Source organism: Stomoxys calcitrans, chromosome 2 (genome assembly GCF_963082655.1).
Source record: "Stomoxys calcitrans chromosome 2, idStoCalc2.1, whole genome shotgun sequence".
In the NCBI taxonomy this organism is placed as follows: Eukaryota; Metazoa; Arthropoda; class Insecta; order Diptera; family Muscidae; genus Stomoxys; species Stomoxys calcitrans.
Window position 1 is genome coordinate 220,610,278 of NC_081553.1, and position 14,111 is coordinate 220,624,388.

The 14,111-nt window shown below is 38.2% G+C and overlaps 3 protein-coding genes across 3 annotated transcripts; 1 reads left to right on the forward strand and 2 right to left on the reverse strand.

Annotated features, from left to right (window-relative positions):
• Positions 1-6,932: 6,932 nt before the first annotated feature.
• LOC106096343 (another transcription unit protein) lies at positions 6,933-9,221 on the reverse strand. The gene is made up of 3 exons (XM_013264044.2): positions 9,114-9,221; positions 8,960-9,047; positions 6,933-8,902 (listed from the first exon to the last, which is right to left on the reverse strand). Exons 1-3 carry the CDS (start codon positions 9,142-9,144, stop codon positions 6,997-6,999), a joined length of 2,025 nt encoding a protein of 674 aa, XP_013119498.2. The 5' UTR covers positions 9,145-9,221; the 3' UTR covers positions 6,933-6,996.
• A 1,489-nt stretch (positions 9,222-10,710) lies between these two features.
• LOC106096403 (histone PARylation factor 1-like) lies at positions 10,711-12,244 on the forward strand. The gene has a single exon (XM_013264143.2). The coding sequence runs from the start codon at positions 10,901-10,903 to the stop codon at positions 12,179-12,181; it is 1,281 nt and encodes a 426-aa protein (XP_013119597.2). The 5' UTR covers positions 10,711-10,900; the 3' UTR covers positions 12,182-12,244.
• LOC106096404 (uncharacterized) lies at positions 12,061-13,217 on the reverse strand. The gene is made up of 3 exons (XM_013264145.2): positions 13,019-13,217; positions 12,539-12,963; positions 12,061-12,477 (listed from the first exon to the last, which is right to left on the reverse strand). The coding sequence occupies exons 1-3, from the start codon at positions 13,117-13,119 to the stop codon at positions 12,299-12,301; spliced, it is 705 nt and encodes a 234-aa protein (XP_013119599.2). The 5' UTR covers positions 13,120-13,217; the 3' UTR covers positions 12,061-12,298.
• Between the last annotated feature and the right edge of the window lie 894 nt (positions 13,218-14,111).

Genomic DNA, 14,111 nt, shown 5'->3' on the forward strand with positions numbered 1-14,111 from the left:
AGGTTTATTTGACAGATTTCCTTCAGAGAAATACCAAATAAACCTATTTTAAGACTTCATTAAGTTTTGTGAAAGTGTTATATTCTTGATCAGCGTAAAAAATCTAGCCATGTCCGTCCGCCTGTCTGTTGAAATCACGCTACTCTCTTTAAAAATAGAGATATTGAGCTGAAACTTTGCACAGATTCTCTTTTTTTTTTGTCCATAAGCAGGTTACGTTCGAAGATGGGCTATATCGGACTATATCTTAATATAGCCCCCATATAAACCGATTCGCCGATTTAGGGTCTTAGGCCTATAAAAACCACATTTATTATCCGATGTTGCTAAAATTTTGGACAGTGAGTTGTGTTAGGCCAGTCGACATCCTTCTTCAATTTGGCCCAGATCTGTCTAGATTTGAATATAGCTGCCATATAGACCGATCGCTTGATTTAAGGTTTTAGGTCCATAAAAGGCGCATTTATTGTCCGATGTCGCCGAAATTTGGGACAGTGACATCCTTCTGCAATATGGTACAGATCAGTTCAGATTTGGATATAGCTGCCATATAGACCGATCGCTCGATTTAAGGTTTTAGGTCCATAAAAGGCGTAGTTATTGTCCGATTTCGCCGAAATTTGGGACAGAGAAATGCCTTACGCCCTTCGATACTCTTCTTCAATTTGGCTTAAATCGGTCCATATTTGGATACACCTGCCATATAGACCGATCTCTCGATATAAGGTTTTGGGCCCATAAAAAGCGTATTTGTTGTCCAATTTCGCCGAAAATTGAGACAGCGATTTGTGTTAGGTTTCAGATTTTGATACAGCTGCCATATAGACCGATCTCTCGATTAAAAGTCTTGGCCCCATAAAAGGCGCATTTATAATCCGATTTCGCTGAAATTTGACACTGTTACTTGTGTTAGGCTTTTCGACATCCGTGTCGTATATGGTTCAGATCGGTCAATATTTGGATATGGCTTCCAAAAAGACCAATATTTTGTCCTACAAAATTGAACAATGACTTATACTTATTAGACCACTCAATATCCGTGTCGAATTTGGTCCAAATCGGACCATATTTCGATAAAGCTCCTAAGGGGGCATAAATTATGCATTTTATGACGAAAAGAGGTGGTGGGTACCCAGAGTTTGGCACTACCGAACTTAACGCCTTTTTACTAGTTAAATATTGAATTCCTTTTTTTTATGAAAAAATTCATCTTTTGTTAGTTTAGGGCCAAAATTCTTAAAGTATTTGGTATTTAATTCTATATAAAGTCACTACTGGCAATTGTTTGTCAATGAATCCATGACCAAACAAAGTAAATTTCTCTAAGCCTTCTTTTCATTTAATAAACACGAAGGTTGTTGTTGTAGCAGTGTGTTGTACGCGAATGAAATGTTCCCTTGTGTGTAGTGCTTTGTGTTAGCGAGTAGCTAGATATGTATAAGTGGAGCAAAGAGGAAGAAGTGGTTGTAAACATGTATTTTATATATTGCCGGGAATGATATTAGTTGGAAGTCGTTTTCACATCCGAGCTATAAAATTGTTGAGTGCTGTACGATTCAAGTTTAAACTCAATGATATGAGACCTCCTTTTTTTAGCCGAGTCCGAACGGATTGCCGCAGTGCGATACTTCATATCAATGAGTCCTCGATCTGTAAAGACAAAAAAAGAATTATCCTCCCTTTGTTGTATTTCCAACAAAAATCCTTACATCAGACATAAGAAGCGAAAATCTGTGTAAAATATACACTGTAAAGGCTCTATTACCCGGCATCTAGTTGTCTTATGACATGTCAAAATTATCACGTGTAGAGTTGTACATGTGATGTGATACAAACGAAACTAGCATATGAAAATCACTTTTCAAAATAGCACATGTAATTTTTTCGATTAGAGCGTGCTCTATTCCTTCTGGCAAAAATATAAAGAAATCAGCTGTTTTGTTGTCAGTCGAATGTAAGTAATCCCAAATTAAATTGTTTTCGCAAATTTATGCTTTAACCACCTGACTCAAAACTTTAACCATTTTTACTTGTAAAAAATCAGCTTTTACTCAAATTTTTAGATTATGTCACATGAAAATAGCACGCAGGCATGATATATTCATTTACAGGTAGTGGCAGTTGCCCAACAACAAAAGTGCACTATCTGTCAAAATCAGTGATTAGTACAACTCTGATTTTGAGTATGTTACCAGTTCGCGCCATTTTTCGTTGTTTGTGTATTTTATGGTTCTTAAATATAATACACGTACACAACCAAAACTCGTTGAAAGATAGTGTACTTCGCGAGAAAAAATTTTACTCAGCTGTTTACGGTACACTACCTGGTAATTATGTAGCCGCAATTCATTTTTTTTTTTACTTTTCGATCAAATATTTTAAACTTAATTTTTAAGTCTCTCTTTATGAATCTGAAAGGTGCTATTAAAAACCAACATGTCAATTTAAGATCTAAAATCGATTTTTTCTTTTAAAACCCAAAATGTTTTGAACCGAATGTACGTACATACCAACACCATAGTCTGAACTTTTTTACTTAATATAACTTTTTTTGTTGCATTTAATATAAAAACAAGCAACTAATCAACGTGCACAATCAATACATTTAATTTAAATAGTCTGATGAAGTTTAAATAAATAAAAAGCGTTAAAATTGATCTAACAAAACTAACGGAAAAGCAATTGCATAATTTATATCTTAAAACTAATTAGGCTTAAGAAAATAATTCAATAACCTTTTTTAATGAATTTGTTTTCTTTTTACCCAACAACTGCTTATACAGACGAGCACTGTATAAGTAAAAAAAGTCTTTTAAAAAAAAATTTAAAGCCAAAAGTAATGCCCGGTATTTTTCAATTTTAATAGAAATAAAGAACATCATATACGTATATGTACATATTAAATTCATATTTTCCCATCTGTGCAAAACTCTTTTCCATGATAAAAAAATATATATATTTTTTTTATTCTATCAATTACGATTGAATTTAAGTTATATGTACACCCATTAATACATCTAATTCAAGTGAGATCAAAAGAAATCGAAATGTAACACTTAAAAAAGTATGTTTAATATAAATGTTAGTGTTAAAATTAAACAATAACAAAAATAGACTTTATAGAAAATAAATTTAAATAAAAGTTTAAATTATTAAAAAAAACTGTGTTTCCTTATTAAAAGCTTATAGATACAAAACGAGAAATTAAAAAAAAAATCATTAAAAGCACATCTTAAACATTAGATTTAATTAGTCCAAATTTTCCTTCAAACCAAAAATTTAGTTTACAAACAACTTTAATGCTTAAATAATGCCTGATAGACTGACTGCCATTGGCCAAAATTCAAAAATTGAAAGTCTAATGTTTGGTACCAAATATGTTTACATAAACTCTTAAGAGGTTAAGCATATCAAAATGTATACATGTGTTTAATTCATTCTAACGGTATTCTTGAAGTATATCAACAAGAGAGAGAGAAGTACAATACTTGGTCTCAGACGTGAGTGGAGTGCAAAAGTGAAGTGAAAACATATTAGTAAAAGAAAACTCAAATTTATATTGACAAAATCTATAATGAATATTGAAAAGAAAGGTATTAACTTAATTTTTATGTAGGTTTGTGTATGTTAAACTGTAGGTTATTTAAAATTTGTGTTTTATTTGTTTATATTTTACAATGTTATCTCGCCAGTATAATTGAGCTTCAAGTAAGGTTTTAGTTATGTTCCCTTTGAACTCCACATTGATATTCTACTTCAATGACGGTATTAAGATGCTGCATGTACAATTTCAGCTGCAACTTTTTGCAACCTTCGAAGTTATGACCAAAAAGACTAATGGTACATTTATCCTTTTTTTGAAGTCGTTTGTATCCGTGATATACGCTACTAGAGCTGAGCCGGTCACGCTCCGCCGCGTATCCTTTCACTCTCTAATACCTTTTACTTGCGCCCTATACTGCCACGGTCGATAAATAACTTCTGTTAAAAGTTAAATCCGCAGATACGTTTATATGGAAGCTATATTAATTTATAGTCCGTTTTAGATCATACTTCCCATATATGTTTAGAGGTCATAGCAAAACACTGTGTAGAAAAATACTGCCAAATTCTATAAAATTTGTGCCCTTCAGGAACTTAATAAAAGGTCAATTTGGGAGATCGGTCTATATGGAAGCTATATCTAAATATGGTCAGATATGAACCATCTTCAACTCAGATATGGGAGAGCCTCCTGCAACTCACCAAATTTCAGCGAAATTGGGTAATAAATGCTGCAATCAAAATTGGCAGATCGGTCTGTATGGCAACTATATGGAAATAAAGTCCGATTTGGTCCTAATTCGGTTCGGACATCGGTATGCATAGTGCAAGTAACTATTTCAAGTTTCATCGAAATCGGGTAACAAACGCGGCTTTTATGTATTCTTTGCCGCTCTTTCCATGCAAGTCCGACCACAGTGCGATGAGGGTTTTATTCCAGTCCATCTAGCTTTCTCCTCTTTTTCATTATACTGTGTTGCACCGATCTTTGGTGAAACTCTATCTGTAATCAGGATAGATCATCAGATCTCCCAAGAGCAAAACACTGCAAAACCACTGAAAAAGAAAAGGATCTCGCCGCTATCAAATACTCTGGGAAGACCAAGTCGGTCCTTGCTCTATGAAGTCTCCAAACAGTATCCAGAAAAGGTTGAAAGATCTAATTGAACCAAGGCATGAACATCACAAGAAATGGAGGATTTTTGTTGATTACTTAAAAGAAATTGCCAGCCATCCGGGGGATGTGAAGAATCGCGCACCCCTTAGTCTTCATGGATAACTATGGTTTCCAAAATTACCCCACAACCATTTGAGAAGGATAAGATGGTTGCTGATAAAGGCAAAGAGTCGCCTTTTTACGCAAAGTAGCCAGGAGACACAACAGAGACGATCTGCCATATGCAGTTACCGATATCAGCACGGGATAACTATGAAAACCACACAGGCTGGAACCTTCAGTTCCGATCTGTGTGATGTTAATCGTTATCACGAGTAGCTTAGCTGGGAGGCTGGAACCTTCAGTTCCGATCTGTGTGATGTTAATCGTTATCACGAGTAGCTTAGCTGGGAGCTATCGGGTGCGTCCACAGATTGCGGATAGTGAAATTCTGCAGACGCTGTAGCTGCAACTGCAGCAGCGGACAATCAGCGGTATCGAGTGGAGAGTCTCAGTGAGAGGACGGGTGGCATCGGCTCTTGCTTATAGGTTAGGTTGAAAAGAGGGTGCAGATATTAATCCGCCCCATGTCACTATGGACAAACACCTAAGTCAGTAATCGGCTTGTTTTGCGCTCTTAATACAAAAAAAGTAACCTCGAAAAAGAAAATCTAAATTAGGGATTCTGTGCTATTTACAAAATCCTTAATTGTTTTCCATGCCACTCCCCAAGATTGGTTCATGTCTGGTATAGTGTCCCCACCTAAGTGCCGGTGTTAGACCGAAAGCCGGGCAATGACAAAGGAAATTCTCTTGCTTATAAACTGACTGCCTATTATATTCGATATAAAAAGGCTAGTTATTGGCGCCTTTAAGTATTCAATTGCCATCATATTTTTGAGTCGATCGGTCCTATGGACCGGAACGAACTTGTCACCTATAGGAGCTTGACAAGGAAAGCTACGTGCACATGCAGAAGCAGGCTACAGCAACAACAAAAGTTGTTGTAGCGGTGCATCTTGTAAGTTTCCACCGGATCATCAGTCCACCAGATCATCAGTGGAGGATGTGGTTAATCAGCGAATGTTGGAACATGTGTTGAACCTTGGAGAGAGTCCACTCTTATAAATTATGAGCTGCGAGTATAGCGGGGACATCTTGAAGCTGCTGTTCGTGACAGCACAATGTATTGATATTCTCAAAAAGTTTAATGGATACCCATTACCTGGGAGTGCGCAATACTCGACTAGGTGAGAAAGATGGGCATCCCCCAGCTCACAAAGGCGACGCTCCCCATCAAAAGATGGACGTACCTCCTGAAAGCTTTACTGCAAACAGGCCTATAGAAAAGTTTCTGTCAAAAACCCATATTCAAACTGGAGTAAGATCAGAGGCAAAGGCGGAAATGGTTTACGCGAACATAATGCCCATTGGTAATTTAAAGGCGCCATCAACTCGCCTTGTCATATCGAGCATCATAGGTACTTATTATTTATGCAAGAGCCGGCGCCACCCGGCCTATCACTGTGACTCTCCGCTCCATACCGCTGATTCTCCGCGACTGCAATTCAAGCTACTCCGTATGGATCATTCCACTATCCGCAACCTGATAGTTATCTCGTGCCAGCTGGTAATGCATATAGAAACCACTAATTGGTCAACAATCCCATGGCAGCCGGTTGTACGTACCGGATTGAGCCGATGAAGTCCTTCATCGGCAAGGGCTGCCGCCTCAGTGTACAACACACTGCTACAACAACAACAACAACAACTAATTGATCAATCTAGGAGACCGGTATTGGTGACTTGTGTTCCATAGTTAAGTCTATAGCTACCATCGGTACAATCGGGACATACATCTTGCACGTCGGCATCAATCCTTGCTCTGTGGGAGTTGAGGAGTTTCGGGGGAGGTCAGTTTCTTCAGGTGCAATGGGAGGCGGTCATTCTCCAAGGCCTACATTCACCCGGTAGCACCTCAGTTGTCATGTGAAGCATCTGCATCAGGTGTTTTATACATTCAGTATATAGGAATCCGCTGCCTAGAATTGACGTCACCATGCAACCTGCCAGTAAGCAGTAATCTCACGACACAACTCACCTGTTCGTTTGTCCAACTAATCTTTCTTTACTTCGAACAGTTCACTTTGGACCCACCCACCATAGTTACAGTTTCTATATCTGGGTTTTATACACAACCTTATCTAACTATTAGTAGATAAAGACACAAATATAGATGTCATTTAATATTTTTTATTTAGAAACTATTTATGGGACCATACTATTTACTATAAATTTTATTCACTTCCGCTACCGCTGCCACTTCCGCTTCCCGAACGTCCACTCTTACTTCCAGCATCATCGTCGCCACTGTCGCTATGTTCACTGCCACGTTCAACATCGGACTCACTATCCGAATCACGCAATGCCTTAACAACTTTTGTTTTATCCACCTTCTTGCTACGCCTACCCTCAAAGTCTGAGCCTTCATCATCATCGGATGAATATATGGCGGAGGCCTTTTGGTCGGCCCCAGGACCAGAAGAAGCAGCCGGATTAGTTTTCTTATTGTACTTGTTCTTGATGGCACTTAGAGAAATGACATTTTCATCATCACTGCCTTCATCTTGGTGATAGCCACCACCGCCGGGAGCACCATGAGCATCTTGTCCTTTCTTTTTATTCTTCGGTGGGGGTTTATTCTGAGTGCGCATAGCTTGTCGCAATTTCTCCTCTTCTTTCTTTAGATTATACAAACGATCTTGTGTTGGATCTTTGCCAACTTGCGTGAGTATCTTGATGCCAGATACTTTTTGTGATCGATCAGCCAATGACATGGTCATCTTTTTGTGAGTAAACGATTCGGTTGAATGTGGTCGGAATGTCAGTTTTGTGCGAAAAACTGCCTGTCCCTGAAGACCTGTACCCTGACGAATAAACATGTGATTGTGGTCGCCATGCAATGGTTGACGATAGACATCAAATATTTCATTGCCCAAATGAAGAGACATACTGCCGTCGGACCAACGCACAAAACGTGCATTCGATTCTTTAACCATATCGCCATTATTGTTCATATACTCACGCCATCTGATGGTGTTACTAACTTTCAATTTGATACGTTGACGACCTTCCTCATCCATGGTTTCTTCTTCGTCAATTTCATCCTCATATGTTTCGGGATCAAAGGGCCTTGTGTCAACAGACAAGAAATTTGGCAATTTCACAAAGTGGATTTCCCGACCTAAATCTGTTACTATGCGTGGAATTTCAACATCAATACGTGTTTCAGGTATGGGCTCGGGTTCATCTTCTCTTTGTGTTTGGGCAACTCGTTCTGCGGATCGTGATCTAGCACGAGATCCAGAACGTGAACGCGGGGTACGAGATCTGGAACGAGATTTGGTTCTTGACCGGGTACCTCTGGAACCTCTGGAGGACGATCTGGACCCTGACCTTGATCTGGATCTTGATTTACGTGATCCTTTCTCAGAGCCACTATCAGATTTTGCTTTCTCTTCCTCATCTTCAGACATACTTATATCATCAGCATCGCCGAAAATATCTTGGGCATCAATTTTTTTTGCATCATCTTCGTTGTCGCTGTCATCGGAATCAATTATGCGAGATTTCTTATTCTTTGAAGGAGACTCCTTGCCATCATTCTCTGCTTCTGAGTCACTTGATACAGCTTTTCGCTTTTTTTTAATTTTATCGCCACCAAAATCGCTGCCAGACTCTGAGCCACTACGAGATCTTCGTGGAGTTCTGGACCTACTACGGGAACCACTGCGAGAGCGTGGGGTTTGAGATCTACTACGCGATTGCCTGTCATCAATTTGAAGATTGGGAGACTGGGATCGGGATTCCTCTTCATTTTCTGCATTGGTTGCATCTTTGCTGGGACGTGGAGAGCCACTGTGTGTACGACTCCTATGAGAGCGTTTGGAAGTTTTAGAATGATGGCTCCCTGCCGAATTGGAACGTTTACTGTGTGGTGTGCCAGAACGAGATCTAGTTGGTGAACGTGACTTATGACCACTATTGGCGCTACCAGAACGAGAACGTGATCTAGATTTGGAACGAGAGCGTGATCGAGACCTAGATCTTGAAGGAGTACGTGAACGACCCGATGCCGAACCGGCAGGAGTGCCAGATCGAGATCTATCACTGCCACTACGAGATTTACGAGAGGCGGGTGACCTAAAAATGCACACAACGTTAATGGCACGGACTTAAAGCAATCTTAAAAAAACTCACTCGGCATTGCTAGTTTTTGCATTTGGTGTATTGCTGCGACTACGGCTACGACTGCGACTGCTACTAGAGTCTGAGTCTGATCCAGACCCTAAAAAAATATTACACAGATGTTACTATGTTATTAATCCGCTACTCTGTAAGTTTAAACACCTACCGCTATCGTTTTCTGCGTTGTTATAGCCCATTATCCCAATAATATCTCAATTATACGGAAAATAATATCGAACACTCAACAAAATGTCAATTAAATCAATATTAGTTATACAAACGTAACACAAAGACTAGCGAGATTACTTCACAATTATAGAGTATCGCATAACGTATATCGAATAACGAATTTACCGCAGTCGCCCAGAGGCTATTGTTAAAAGTACGTTTACATTGGCCACTAAATCCGGATTTATGGCCTTTTCGAGATTTAAGTGTTGAATCCTGTGTTTTTTGTAGGTTTTACCATAAAAAAGAATTCCCATTTTTGTAGGTTTTATTTTTAAATCCCAAATAAAGCCGATATTGTGGCTGAATAATAGATAAAAGTACCAAAATAAGCAACTATTTTTAAGTATTGTGTATGGATGTGTGTTACATGCACATTCATGTATACGCATGTACGCTTGCAAAATTCAGTGTAAACTGGCACGATTTGTTTTTTGGATTTAGTTAACACCAGCTCATAAAACGTGCAATGTGCTATATATCTTTATTTTTGGACGTTTATTTGGGAGTACAATATATTGTTGTATTAATATTAATAAATAAAAAAAATAAAATAAAAACTTTTTATCAAAACGTGGACAGCTATGATTAATATGGCTGATTTACTGCATTTAACATTAGGCAAATTTATACAGATAAATCATTAGCCCAGCTGATGAAGTTTCCAATTTCAGAGTTGTGTGCACATTCTACTAGAACTTCAAATGCTTTGTTTGGATTGAAAATTTTTTTCACATTTTGTACTTTTTTACATTTTAATTGTTCTAATTTATAATTTAAACATTAATAATGATAAATCTTTTAATCCTGTAGCTGCTACATGTTAATGCAAATAAAAACTAGAATGTCATTCAGGCATTCTAACAGGATTGTTTAATTGATTTCGTTGATGTTGGGTTAGTGACTTACCTTTTTAACTTTTACGAGGATTCAACCAACACGTACATCATGGCCGCCATCTTGCATTAAACTGATCATCGTTTTGCCAACACACGCAAACAAATTTGTGTGCGTGTATGTATATGCATGTGCACTTGCAATAAGGTTAAGCCAAGCGATCAGCAAACATAATTTTTTTTTAATTTTTGGCAGTACTTGGCATTGAGGATGTCAACTTGTTCTCTTTTTACATTGATTCTTTGTTTACGTTTTCTCCTATATGATTAGATTTTCTATCGGCAGACAGAGAATACGCGAGAAAGAAGATAACAATAAAGAGAATGCAAACAAAAATCTGCCATCTTAATACCGTCTTGCCTGACCGGCTATTCGCGTGAGACCTCCTTTTTAAATCCGCCTTGTCGGCAGATTTGACATCCTTAATTATGTTCATGGGGTCTATCCACTTTGTGTTTTCGCATGTGACCTAACCTTCTATTTTTGAATCCTGTGTGTGTGTGCATGAGCGGAGCATATGTGAGAAAGGAGATAACAAAAGAGAATGCAAACAAAAATTTGACATCTTAATACCGTCAAACCCAGCCGGTTCTTAACAGCTGTCCGCGTGAGACAACCTTTTTAAATCCGCCTTGCACGTACATGTCGTTATTTGACAGACGCCTTCGTTGTTAGCTCTATTTGAGAAGCTCGACAGATGTACCTTGAGAAGCCCCCCAAAACTAGAAATCGTCTGTCAGCGGGAAATTTCGCAATAACATCGATACATCCATTATTATCCCCATTATCCAAACCAAGCCAAACAAATCATCTACTAGAAAGCTCATTATGCCGAAGGAAGATTGCAAATATTGGGATAAGTGCTATCAGAGAAATGAACAGCATTTACAAAAATATAATCATCCGGAGAATAAGAAATCACCACAAAAACTAGATGGACCACCTAAACGCAGATCTTCAGAAATGGAGAGGGCCACTACGCCAACGCAGGATAAAGAACAGCAGGCTGAAAAGGATAAATATGAAACCGAGGAGCTGAGAAAAGAAGCGCTGGCAAATATCAGCGGTAAGGATTATATGGCTATCTTGCAAAAACGCATTAAGCTATCAGAACAACAAGAATATGACAATTTACTTAAGAGCCACGAGTTTATACGCCATAAGTTCTTGGTGGAAATGCCGCCAGATTTCTATGCCTTTTGGAAGTTTTTAGAGCAACTAAAGCCCAATCTAAAGGGCGTGGAGATTTTAGAGTATCTTGAGAAAACCTTCCACCTTCTAGCCGTTGGACCATTTGAATTTTTGGCCGGACGTTTCAACAAAGCAAAGCTTCATGAGCCTGGTGATTACCTGAGGCACTGGCGATTCTACTACGATCCTCCAGAATTTCAAACAGTCTTTGTGCTTAAGGGGACTGGGGTGCACTATGGCTATTGGCGTGATGATCCACATGATAAAGATTCTTTGTTGCTGGCTCGCAATGACTCGACCAAGAGCTGTGAATTTGAATTTGTAGCTGCCAATGCTTTTGATTGCTTTTTACACTTTTTGGAAAAAGACTTCAAAGGATCTCCTTTCACAGCTGCAGCAGTGGCAAGCACCAAAAAATCCTTGCAAAAGTTTATTGAAACAAGTGAATTTCAGCTGGAAGCCCTGGAAAAGGTACGCCGAAGTCGCAGTCTTAAAGTTAATTGCAAAACGTTCCATCGTGGTGGCATAGTAGTGCCCTATGAATCTAAAACCGAGTTGGGTTATAGGCCACTCTTAATAAGCGATGCAGAATTAAAAAAAATATTGGATTTGTTTAAAGCGGGTGGTTCGTCTGCGGATGATCCAAATGATGACGTTAAAAATGCAGTTATGGAAAAATTGCAACCTATAGCTACAGCAGCCAGTATAGCAGTAGATGAGTGCGATTTTGGAACGGCTTTAGAACTGGGCATTGATTTATTTTGTAGTGGCTATACGCAATTGCACAAGTTGCTAAGTACATTGCTGGTGCAGGCTTACTCTTTGCTGCATCGCCCTCAGTTTATTGCCATATTAAAAGCACATTTGGAACAAAGGTCTAAGGGACTAAATTTGAGTATTTTTGATTTAGATAAATAAACTGTTTTTGTTATTTTTAATAAAATTGAATTTTTTTATAAAATACCAGAAATTGTACCGTAACCCTGAAGTTAAATTTTAATTATTTTGAAATTACCAATGTGGCTTTGCGACGAATTACATGTATAAATGGGAATCATCACGCTTCTTAGGTTTGTATGAGCTGCAACATTCAATGTTTAAATCATTTAAAAGCTTCCATATGGGTTTTGCGGCCAATGGGTCTAAGGCTATATTATCGGTGTATGCTATATAGGTTTGGTTCTTCAAGTTCTCATTGCTGCGCCAAGAACATACTAGAAAATAACGGTAAAAAATGTTTTAGCTTGACTTAAGAGAACATACGACAATACTAACCTCCCGCTGCCACACCAGCTATAAAGTTAGGTGCTTCTAGTGGCGCAATATCTTTCAACTCTCCCTCCATGGATCTTAGAAATGTTATCTCTTCTCTAACAGCTGCTATGTTTTCACTTTTATAGTCAACTTTTGGTTTTATTGTCAATGTGATTACTTCCTGGGGTTTACATAGTGCCAGTAAGAGGTCACATATCTCACCACTTGTGTTCAAGTCTTCGTCTATTATGGCAATTAACATTTGCTTTTTGGGAGAAAAATGCAAAGTGGATTTCTTGCTAGGTATTGTGGCTATCTTTATACTATCATTCATTAGCAATGTGCCTTGGCCAAAATCTGCAATATTAGGACCCTCAAGTACAAACATGAGTTTACAATTTTTCCAATCAGCGCCATCGGGGCAGCTTTCATATTTCAATTGCAGCCTATGTTAATATGAAGACGTTAGAATTTGTGATTTGTCTTAACCAGTTACCTTACTTTTCTGCTTCAGTCTTGGGGCATTCATCCTCATCACAGTCATCCCAAAAAGCTCTTGAAGAGGGAATGTTTAATTCTCCAAAACCCATAGGACAGCCCATTTCAGTGAAAAAATGTTAATCAAATAAAAACCTGAATGGTAAAACTGACTGACCCGCTAAGCCTAATACTAAAGTGAGAGCAAATATAAATAAAACCACAAGTCATTTCTCATTAGTCAACAGCTGACTAAATTATTAATTTGGCTAGTTAGTGACCCAAGTAACGTAAACATAAGCAATCAACGCTGCAAACGGAGTTGTTAGACAGCCGTCCATATAAAGCAAATTTTGGGCCATATTGCTGCGTTAATTAAATAAATAATTATGGATTGCAGATCAACTTCAATTGCGTGCCTAAAAGCTAATTTTTTATGAAATTTCCATTTCTGTATTAAATTCATGTTTTTTACAATTTACTTATAGCCCGTTTGTCGATGTCGAACGCTTGTTTTTCGTTCGTCTGGGATTCTTTTCCGATCTATATACGTCTATATGGACAAACAGGCTATCAGTAGCTGAATCTTCAAAACACTGATATTGATTGTAACTGACAACAATTTCTTCATTTTTATTTCATCGTTTCATTCTAGGGAAAATCAACTATAGTTAAGTTTCAATCAATAATCGACCCATTATTGTATGTAAAGCCTATCTCACAACCTTTTGGTTGTGATTGTAGCGTGTCACCCTATGTCTGATTAGAGAAGAGCGACATCTGGGTTTGAACAGTCTGTTTTTTTTATGGCAGCTGGTGAATGCAACCCTGCGATACCAGCATATGTTACCTCCACATACAAAGGTAACTACTACAATGAAAATCGAGGAAACCATATGTTGTTTGTTTTTGCTATTTTGGAAAACAAAATTTTATGATGGTTCCTCGGTGGACATGATGGCTTGGGGGAACCATGATGGACAGTAAAGGGAAGATGACGAGGTCTTTTTGGATGGAGCCGTGCAAGCAGTAAGAGGTGGTGTCATCAGGAGTGTAGAAAGTGGTGTTTTCAAAAAGAGAGAAGGCTTTTTTTTGGTTTTGGATTCGGCAGAGAAAA